Genomic DNA, 11,549 nt, shown 5'->3' on the forward strand with positions numbered 1-11,549 from the left:
TGCTGGCCTACGGAGAGCTGTTTGAGGGGACAATACGCCTGGCGAGAGTGGGAGCGTCTCAGCCCTCAGGTGGTGACACTTATATACAGGGTGTAACAAAACTACTCGTGATAATACTTACTAGGGTATGTGCGTGTTCCTTGTAGTTCACTGTAAAAGTGGCAGCGACGAAAGACACATGTTTTTCACTTGTGTATGGGGAAACTCGTGACGCTGGGACGCTTTCCCAAACAAAAGTGAAAGAAAAATCGTCTTTCAGCGCTGCTACTTTTACAAGGTACACGAACACATCCTAAAGTATTATCACTTAGTTTTGTCATACTCTGTAGAATCGTTAGGGCTGCGGGACGCAGTCGAAAAGAGGTGGGCCAAGTTTTTCTTTGGACCCCGAAAGCACCGCCCACGCGGAAGAATCACTACGCGACCATAGTTAATAGAATCAGGGGCTGTAGCCAAAGTCCCTTTCGTTAAAAACGACGACGAAATTCGTTATCAAAATGTATGGGATTTGACATTAGGCTTCGAAAGCGAAATGTCATTTAGCGATGACTTATGTCAAACCGCATACATTTTGATAACGAATTTCGTCATCGTTTTTAACGAAAGATACTTTGTATAAGGGGGCTGGCGTCACTTTTAAAAATTACGCAACCACATTACACAATCTGAAAAAAATTTAGAAGTCTAGCTATAGGTACCGGTTGTTGAGATACAGCCTGGAGATTGACAGACAGACTGACAGCGAAGTCTTAGTAATAGGGTTCCGTTTTTAACCGACTTAAAAAAAGGAGGTTATCAATTCGATGCGCATGTAAGTATGTAATATTTCCAGAACTGCCCAATTTTCGTATATTATTATTAATTTCATAAATAAAAAATAATTTCATAAGTGTATGTATGTATGTATGTTTTATGTTTGTGTACGCATATCTGTGGAACTACCATACCGATTTCAATAATTCTTTTTATGTTGTACTAGGTATTGTTCAATTCAGGAAACAATTTTGAAGTCGGTTTTATCTTTTTATAAAACACAGTTATTTACCCTTTGAGTACGAAACCCTAAAAATCATTGCTGAAGCTAAAGGCTTGCTGAAAATTCCTAAAACTGAAGCATTTTCATGTATTTTAAATCGGCTCAGGCAAAAACGACCTTGCGTTATACCGTGTTATTTGAATTATTGGCGGTAAAATAATGCAGCACACATTTTACCTAAAATTAATTAAGACACAGATTTCGATAACGTACTAATCTACTTAGCATTATCTGTTAATCTGTCGATAGGGTATAATATAAAGTTGGCTGAAGGTTGCTAGGTCTAAAAAGTAAAAATGCTCCGAATCGCTGCAGCGCTGTGTGTCCTGGGCCTGGCCTTGGCTGGCCCTCCCGTCTCCCGCTCCAGGGAGGACATTGAGGCCTTCAGGAAATACTTGGAGAGCAGCCGGACAGGTAACGTAAATATTAAATAATATAAAATAGATACTTTAAAATATGTTATCAAATGACATATTACGATGCGCTATGTATCCTGCTTAAACTATTTAATATATTATAATATCTATTATATAAATATTGAATTGAATTTGATTAAATACCCGGATGAGGAAATTTTAACCGACTTCCAAAAAGGAGGAGGTTATAATATATTCGGCTATGGATTTGTTTTATATCTAATGTTTCATTGAGGTTTGTAAATCGTAAATCAACTTTGCGCATGCGCAATTTGATTGAAGAAAACGAAACGGACACGACTACTATCTCGCCATTCTACTTGGTAGGCCACCTACTCGGTTGCACCACACCTCCACACCATAAAACTGGATTAGGTTATTATTGTGACATTTGTTAAGTAAACATTAACGATAACCGGCTACAATTGGCCGCTTACGTTTATCGTTAAATATGGCGTAATTTTAACCATTGTGTAGTATAGTTGACCATTCAAATAATTTACTTTGTCACGGGCCGCAATTCGACGACCACGGCCCTAAAGTATTGTTACATACATACTATAAATTCTGCAATTTTCAGATGATGGCGTCCGTCTCTCCTCCCGTATGCTGCAGAACCCTGACGCCAACGTGTGGGAGAATAGCGGCAAGTTCGAGGGTGACATTCTGCTGGACGACTGGCAGGTGGAGGGCATACTCGCCGACTACTCTGCCGGCAGGAACGCCTACATCTGGCCAGACACCAGGTGGCCCGGGAATGTGGTGGTGTATGAGTTCGGGGCTAATGAGTTTGGTGAGGATTAAGAAGCCTTTTTTAACCTTCGATTGGTACTACTAATATATATTCTGTGCCTTCGAATACAAAGAATTTACTTTTTTTGAAAAATGCAATAAAATTAAGGTCTTTTTAGGTATCCGTACCCAAAGGGTAAAAACGGGACCCTATTACTGAGATTTCGATGTTTGTCCGTCTGTCTCCAGGCTGTAACTCAAGAACGGTCATAGATAGAGTTGAAATTTTCACAGATTATGTATTTCTGTTGCCGCTATAACAACAAATACTAAAAACAAAATAAATTAAATATTTAAGGGGGGCTCCCATACAACAAACATGATTTTTCAAACATTTTTTACTGGGTTTCCATACAAAAACACAATTTTGCCGATTTTTGCTCTATAAATGAGTGAGCACACTGAGACGGGTCGTGCCGGGGCTCATCGCAAAAATCCGCCTCCAAACAATTTGTATGGAAGCGGATGCGCGTATCGCACACTGTGTCGGGGCGCAGCGGATTTCCGCTTCCATACAAATTGTATGGAGGCGGATTTTTGCCATGAACCCCGGTGTGCTCACTCCTTTACGGTACGGAACCCTTCGTGCGCGAGTCCGACTAGCACTTGACCGATTTTTTACCATGACGAATACGTAGGGTTCATACATAATATGCTGAAACAAAGATACAATATTATACAGGATTATTTTTTTCACCAGTACAATAAATTTTACCACGTCATTGGTATCGATAATAGAGTATAAGCCCGGCCGCTAAGTATTTCACTTTTTTTTCATTTCTAATCTAATACCGCTTGGGCGCAGTAATTACAAGGCGACAACGGGTGCGGTATGAGTAGGGGCGGCGAGGTGAGGTAAGCGATCGGTCGGGCGCGGCGGCGGCGGCGGCGGCGGCGCACGAGTTGCCTCAAATGCGTAATGCATCCACATTTTTAAGGGGTTCCGTATAAAAATGTAATATAAAAATAAAATAAAATAAAAATTTAAGGGGGGCTCCCATACAAAAAACACATTTTTTTGCCTATTTTTGCTCTATAACGGTACGGAGCCCTTCGTGCGCGAGTCCGACTCGCACTTGGCCGATTTTTTAGTAGTTTAGCGGATAAGTCCAGGCTTGATATTTTTGTTTTTTTGTTCCAAAGGGGTAGTAACAAAAATCGCTAGTATTTTTTATTTTTGACAACTATATAACTAGTACAATCAACACTGGTCAAAAAATAATCCTGTATAATATATAATGCATTTTTGTTTCGATTATTACTAACGCAGATATGATAAGGGATAATCTACATATTTTGCATAATGTACTACGACTGATAGTACAATCATTTCGAGAGTAGGTAGCTGCAGGTAATAATTATTATGCCGCTAAATACAAAGAATTACATTTACGTGGGAGAGCCATGCTTTGGCACGAATGGGACGGCTCGACCGGAGAAATACCACGTTCTCACAGAAAACCGACGTGAAATAGCGCTTGCGCTGTGTTTCGCTGAGTGAGTGAGTTTACCATAGGCCCAATCCCCTACCCTATTCCCTTCCCTACCTTCCCCTATTACCTTATTCCCTCTTAAAAGGCCGGCAACGCACCTGCAGCTCTTCTGATGCTGCGAGTATCCAAGGGCGACGGAAGTTGCTTTCCATCAGGTTGACCTGTTTGCTCGTTTGCACCCTTATTTAAAACGTGAAACAAAACTATCCTATTGCAATTCAGACGCTGCGCAGACGCAGGCTATCCTGGACTCAATCCGCTGGATCGAGCACTTCGCATGCGTGAGGTTCCGCAGGAAGCTGGCCTGGGAGAACAACTATGTCCTTCTTACTGTGAGTTGTTACCAGACTTCATTATTTGAGTTCATGGTCATATCATAGTTTCAGTGAAAAAGTTTTCCGAAGATTTATTTATCAAGATCATTGCGAAATCAACCGTCGAAGTTTATCTGGATTTTCTATAAGGTTTTGTACTCTGGTTCAACCTGCCTGTTTGTGCTTATGCACAGTTCTGCTAAAAATTTGCTTCTCAAAATTTTTACCTCCTAGTCTGATGTTTTGGGGTTTGGCTCTAGAGGTCATGTAATTACGGTCCCCGCATTATACAATAAAAAATATCTTCAAGATTAGCTAGAACAAAGCAGAATCTGATAGAATGCCATCCGACTTAAGTAATGCCATTCATTTCATTACGTAGGATGGGCTTATCTTTTGGAAACTAAGTGGCGCCAAATGTGAGAGAGGAAGTTTTTTAACCGGCAATTGGGACACCACACATTCCTACCGCTACTACGGTATGGACGTGGCTGCTCTGGATTTATGATTTGGATCTGGATTTGGCGGCAAAACAAAAGTGGCCTATACCATAGACGAATTATGCATTTCCTTAGTCTATGCCTATACTCATAAAAAATATAAATCCGGTACTGGCGGGTGGTATCATCATACTTTCCAGGGTCGTCCGGACGGGTGCTACGCGCATGTGGGCTACTGGGTGGGCCGCGGGGTCCACATCATGAACCTGGCCCGCGACGTGCCCGGCCGCGGCTGCTTCATGACTGGCGTCATCATCCACGAGTGGCTCCATATCCTCGGCTTCTTCCACATGCAGTCCACGTACAACAGGGACGATTATGTCCGCATTCAGTTCAATAATGTTGTCGCTGGTAAGTCTCAGCCTGCAGACTAGCTATATGGCAAAAGATATATGAAAGAATTAAAGAATACAGTAGTGTTCGATTTTAAGGAACAAAATGTTTCATACTTTGTCTATTCTTCTATTGTAGAAACCCTTTCTACATCAGCCATATTATGCTACAAAGGGTTCGAACATTTTTGTATGGAGCCTGGCATATCTAGCCGCCAGCCATTTTGATTTTTTTTTTCAAAACTTCCGAGCACAAGAAAAAAATCAAGATGGCCTATGCCACAAAGGTTCGTACTCCTTTCCAAAATTATTCCGTCCAATATTATATATCAATCTATCAGTGTAAAATATGTACTGCTAGGTGGACGCATATCGCAGCACAACACGACACGGTGCGTTGTGCTTTGTTCCCGCAAATAAATGTATATTTCTCTTTTAAATATATACTTTTGGTAGTTACATATTAAAGTTCAATTTCGATTTGCTATACGCTGTAAAGCCGGTCTAAAATAAGTAATAACGGCAATACTCGAGCATCGGTCGAGATGACGATAACGATGGACACCAATGATATTGTTCCTACTTCCAGGTATGGAGTACAACTTCGACCGGTACGGCTCCGACCTGGTGAGCAACCTGGGTCTGCCGTATGAGTACACCAGCTGCATGCACTACAGCAGCCACGCCTTCTCCCGCAATGGCCTGCCCACCATCGTGCCGCTGAGGGTACGTGTAACACATCTCTCCATCTCTCTCTGGAGTACAACCTCGACCGGCACGGCTCCGACCTGGTGAGCAATCTGGGCCTGCCGTACGAGTACACCAGCTGCATGCACTACAGCAGCCACGCCTTCTCCCGCAAAACGGCCTGCCCACCATCGTGCCGCTGAGGGTACGTGTAATACATCTCTCTCTTTCCTTAAGTTTTTCACTGAGTAAGATGGATTTCCAAAAGCTATTTGAACTTTGGGCCGAACTCCCAGTAGTTCTGTCTTTAAGATAAGTCTATTGTTCCACTCTCGAATTCTTAAAGATCTTGATCATCGTATACCTTGAGTCCCGAGAAAGGACATAGGATACTTTTTGTCCCGGATAAGTGTTTTTATTTTATTTTTTTAAATAAGGGGGCAAACGAGCAAACGGGTCACCTGATGTTAAGCAACTACCGTCGCCCATGGACACTCGCAACATCAGAAGAGCTGCAGGTGCGTTGCCGGCCTTTTAAGAGGGAATACGCTCTTATCTTGAACGTTCGCAGGTCGTATAGGTCCGGAAATACTGCTGGTGACAGTTCGTTCCAGAGTTTTACAGTGCGCGGCAAAAAGTTATGCGAAAAACGCACGGTGGAAGACTGCCACTCATTAAGGTGATGAGGATGGTATGCTTTTCACGTGGGACTATAGCGAAAAGTTGCAGGTGGTATGATTCCGAACAATTCCTCAGAGCACTCCCCGTGATACAACCGATAGAGGATGCAGAGTGAAGCTACGTCTCGGCGTAATTCCAAGGGGTCTAAGCTGTTTGAAACACTATGGCAGTCAACAATTCGAGCGGCCCTTCGTTGGATACGATCTAGAGGGCGCAGTTGGTATTTTGGCGCCCCTGCCCAGAGATGGGAACAATATTCCATATGAGACCGAACCTGCGCCTTGTAGAGTTGTCCGGACTGAAGTACTGTCTCGCTCTGTTAAGAACACCAAGCTTCTTCGAGGCTAATTTGTACGGTTCCCGCGCGATAAACGAGTTTTGGCGCAACGGAATTGCGGGCGTCATCTAGTGCTTGATATTTTTTTTTGTAATTTATCGATATTTCCAGAGTTTCGACGGTGAAATGGGTCAGATCGAATACGTCTCCTGGTATGATTGGCTCCGACTGAACCGTCATTACAATTGCCCAGGTGCCTGGTCTGCAGACTTCGTTACCAGCTTGAGAGAACAGGTGGACAGGGAGTTTGGTCTTGAAGACAAGAGCGAGAAAGTGGTAGTAAAAGATCTCGAAGACAAGATGGAGGAGAGTGATAAAGTGGTCGTTGTCGATAATGTTGAGCAATAATAATCATAATCATTTATTAAATTAATTAAACAAGCATTGCAGTTGTATCATTGATATATTTCCTGTGCTATAATCAACTTTAAAATTTAAATACACTATCTCTATCACTATTCAAATACTAATATATGAAAAATAACTCATAAGAACAATAATTGAATTAGCAATGTTTATAATTGTGGGAATTAACAATATTAAATTATGCATAAATTCTTAATTGGTATCATTTAAAAATCCTTTTTATATTCATAAGGCATGCAGGCATATTTAGCGTTTGCACGAATATATATTCCACTAATGTGTAAATATATAATATAGCTGACACGACAGCTTATTATGTATTTATAATAATGTGTTCGGAACAGCTACATAATTAAAACAATATTAGCTATGTGTTTTTATATTGTTCAGTTCCTCGTAGAGGCGCGTAGCACACAGCTACGAAGTTCTACGAGCTGCTACGGCGTAGCTAGCTCGTAGGTTGTAGAAAAATGTAGTTTACAAAACCTTGTGAATTGTGAAAATAATATAGGTATTCAGTATATATATAATAATAATATTCAGTAAAGTAAGAATATAGTACGCACCAATATTATAAACGCAACAGTATGTCTGGTACGTCTTCACAGTTCACACTGAGCTGCTAAAATCAACTAAAATACTATAAGGGCCCGTTTCACCACTTCTTAAAAAGTGCTGGATAGGTTATCCACCACTTAACTTGACAGATAGAGACTATGGAGAATCTGTCAAAAAAGTTGTGGATAGCCAACTTTATCCACACTGTGCCTTTTTCTGTTCGTCAAGGGCATGCGTTATAGCGCAGTTAATAACGAACGTGAAGCATGCCCACGACGCATGCCCTCTGACCGTATCCAAAACTTCAAAAATGACAATATTGGCGTTGCGTTCCTTGACGCATTCAATTATTGAATGCGCCAGTATGAAAGTTGATGACGAAAATTGAAGATGAAAGGGTACAATGTGGACATAGCTATTTGGCACTTTATCAGGAAGTGGTGAAAAAGGCCCTTAGTGTTGGGAAAAGACGGAAGATAGTTTTTATGTCAAGAAAAAATTGTTTCTATACAGTAAACAATTGAAGACGTTAGTGGCTAAAGCAGGTAAGTAACAGTTAAAAAAATATTTTTTTTTGCATAAATGAAGGCTTTAGGGCCGGAAAAATGATTTCAAATAAAAAAATGTGGTTATTATATTTTATAGCCAGATGATGAAGTAGGTAAGTAACTAAGTTTGTTAAAATTATAAGGGAAAAAAATTAGTACTGCTACCCGATAGCTAACATTTTATAACATACTGGGACCCGCCCCGGCGTCGCACGGGTTTAAAATATATAGCCACTGAAAAAATTATTAAAATCGATAGCCTATGATCCTTCACGTGGTCTAGTTCCAGTAGTTCGCGAGATATGCCCTTTCAAATAATTTCCCCCGTTTTTTACACATTCTCCTATTAGTCTTAGCGTGATAAAATATAGCCTTATAGCCTTCCTCAACAAATGGGCTATCCAACACTGAAATCATTTTTCAAATCGGACCAGTAGTTCCTGAGATTAATAGCGCGTTCAAGTAAGCTTTTTCAAATAATTTTCCCCGTTTTTTCACATTTTTCTCTATTTCTTCGCTCCTATTAGTCTTAGCGTCATAAAATATAGCCTATAGCTTTCTTCGATAAATGGGCTATCTAACACTGAAAGAATCATCAAAATCCGTTGCATAGTTTTAAATATTAAAGGGAACAAAGGGACATGAGGGAAAAAAAGCGACTTTGTTTTATACTCGTAATATGTATAGATATAGAAGGACAGTATGTTATAAAATGTTATCGGGACTCGGGTTCATCTACTGACATTTTTAATTAATTATTATTTCCGACGCAGTCAAGTTGCGGGAAATATGATACCTAGTAGTATATAAATAAGAGTCTAGAATACATTTTTTACGAACTACACTCAATTGACAAAATAAATATCCACAGCCGAATATATAACCTTCTCGTTTTTTGGAAGTCGGTTAAAAATTGAAAGTACTTTATTTTGATTAATGAAATGAGTGTAATTTATGTAAAAGCTTGTATAATATTATATCGTGTTTACTTTCCAGTTTTAATGTATCTATGATATTACAATTCCACTCACTGAAATTGTATAAACATTAAACAGTCATGATATAGAAGTTGCAGCAATACAGTAAGCTGATGATGATAAACTATTAGTAAGAACTTAATGACGCCCGCAACTCCGTTGCGCCAAAATTCGTTTATCGTGCGGTAACATCTTTCCGGGATAAAAAGTATCCTATGTCTTTTCCGGGGACTCAAAGTGTCTCCATACCGAATTTCAGCCAATCCGGTTCAGCGGACAGATACACTTTCACATATTTTATACGTGGGAGAGCCATGCTTCAGCACGAATGGGCCGGCTCGACCGGATAAATACCACGTTCTCACAGAAAACCGGCGTGAAACAGCGCTTGCGCTGTGTTTCGCCGAGTGAGTGAGTTTACCGGAGGCCCAATCCCCTAACCCCTACCCTACCGGCCGGCAACGCACTTGCAGCTCTTCTGATGCTGCGAGTGTCCATGGGCGACGGAAGTTGCTTTCCATCAGGTGACCCGTTTGCTCGTTTGCCCCCTTATTTCATAAAAAAAATAAAAAATACATATTAGTATGGAATAATGGATAGACGTTCTCGATCGTGTTAACTTTCAAACGGAAAAATAGCGGAAAAATAAACTAGAGCCAGGCCGCACATTTTCCGAATTTCTGATCAGAAAAATTCGGACGCCCCACCCCGCTTATACATTTTGTCACGCCTGAATTATTCTGATAGTATGCGGGGTCCACAACAAAATGTATGAACAGAGTGCGTTCCGGCGGGCGTCCGAATTTTTCTGATCAGAAATTTCGGATAATGCGCCACGACGGTCCACGACGCCACATCAATCTTATAACCAACCCTTCAAAACCACCTCGTTAAAAACTATATTATAAAATGCCAAAAGCTTAAAATTTGGCCCCATGGCCATAATATAATGTTGTGGCCACTGGCCTATTTTCAAACGACTTCCAAATAGTAGGCGGTTATACGTTCGACTGAGGATATTTGATAATTTTGCAGAGGATGCAGTAACAAAAAAAAGGTGTAATACTTTTGGGTCTGTAACCTGTAGATATAAACTATACAGTTTATATTATTAAATAATATATACTGTATATATACTGTATTTTACATTAAACTTTACAAATTTTGTAGAGTTTAATGTGAAAGTAGCAGCCCTGAAATAGTAACTTTTATCTTAATTTTCTGGGCAAAATCATAACGTTGGGCATTGGGCATTACTCGTAGTTAGACAGCGAAGTCAAAAGTAACTATTCAGCGCTGCTACTATCACAATAAGGGACACATACAAACCTTAAATTTTCATTAATAATATTATACTTTGTATTGTTTGCATAAAGTTAATGTACTTAACGGAATAGAGCTACAATCTCGAGCTGTCAAACGAAACCGAAATTGGTATACATCTGTGTGAAAAATATGTGTATACTGTACGTATACACTTACACAAGCATGATTGTCTATGATATTAAATTTGTGAACGTGCGGCACGTGCCGACTGGACGTCAAAAAAAGAGTGCTGCTGTCATGTATCACACGTCTCTTTTTACCACGCAGTGTTACTCATAGTGACATCTCGCTTGCTCAGGCCTTTGTTTCTCTATTCCTCTAGGTATATTAACTTTATGATTGTTTGTGTATGTTTTTTAGGTAGATAAAAAAGTATGAACAAGATGGCGGATCTCCATGGTGCTGTAGGGCTGGTGTTCCGTACATCTCGGGTGTTCGGAGTAGCCCCGGTGAAGTTCACTGTCACCGGGATGACACTGTCTCGCCGACTTCGGGTCTGCAGCATTGGGGTTTTCATGGTTATGAGTAAGTAGTCAATACTAATAACATAAATGACTGTCTGTCACCTCTTCACACTTAAGAGGAGTCCACACTGCCGTTTTTCCATCCTGGATAATGCCGGTAGAGTTACCACCCTGTTTCCTCCCTGGATAATGCCGGTAGAGTTATGATTTTTTTTTTAATATCTATGGCCACCATTAGCATATCCCTATGTTCTTTTTTTCATAATTTTATTATTAAAAAAGATAAGAACGTCCAAAAACCCAAAAAAATGGCCAGATTTTCCTCTGTGTTCAAACACCCAGAAAACAAAACTGGCTAAAATATACAAAAAAAATAAAACATAGGAACACAGCTCAAGCCTTGCTTTAATTCTTAATGAAAAAAGTACTTAAATCGGTTAAGTTTTGGAGATGGAATCAGCGGACAACGAATCGCAGATTTTCTGTTATTTTATTATTACTTTTGTCGTGTTGTCTCTATCGCGCTCTGCAGTGGGAGACTTGAGATTGGTGAGACAGCAATACATCATCAAATACCTATTTTCAATAGCATTATATTATGTCTATGGCTTTAACAGATCCCAATATTGTATAAAAAATCATTTGTCTGGACGCATTGTCCAGGGGGTAAATTGGGGAATAAGTTTGTATTTAAAAAACAGTGTTAGCGTTTCCTCTTATAT

General features: G+C 40.2%; 1 protein-coding gene across 1 annotated transcript; it reads left to right on the forward strand.

Moving 5' to 3' along the window:
- The first annotated feature begins 1,332 nt into the window (after positions 1-1,332).
- Positions 1,333-6,936, forward strand: LOC121729565 (seminal metalloprotease 1-like). The gene is made up of 6 exons (XM_042118119.1): positions 1,333-1,450; positions 2,033-2,245; positions 3,960-4,069; positions 4,692-4,902; positions 5,473-5,609; positions 6,700-6,936. The coding sequence occupies exons 1-6, from the start codon at positions 1,333-1,335 to the stop codon at positions 6,934-6,936; spliced, it is 1,026 nt and encodes a 341-aa protein (XP_041974053.1).
- Positions 6,937-11,549: the final 4,613 nt, after the last annotated feature.

This window comes from Aricia agestis, chromosome 8 (assembly GCF_905147365.1).
Source record: "Aricia agestis chromosome 8, ilAriAges1.1, whole genome shotgun sequence".
NCBI lineage: Eukaryota > Metazoa > Arthropoda > Insecta > Lepidoptera > Lycaenidae > Aricia > Aricia agestis.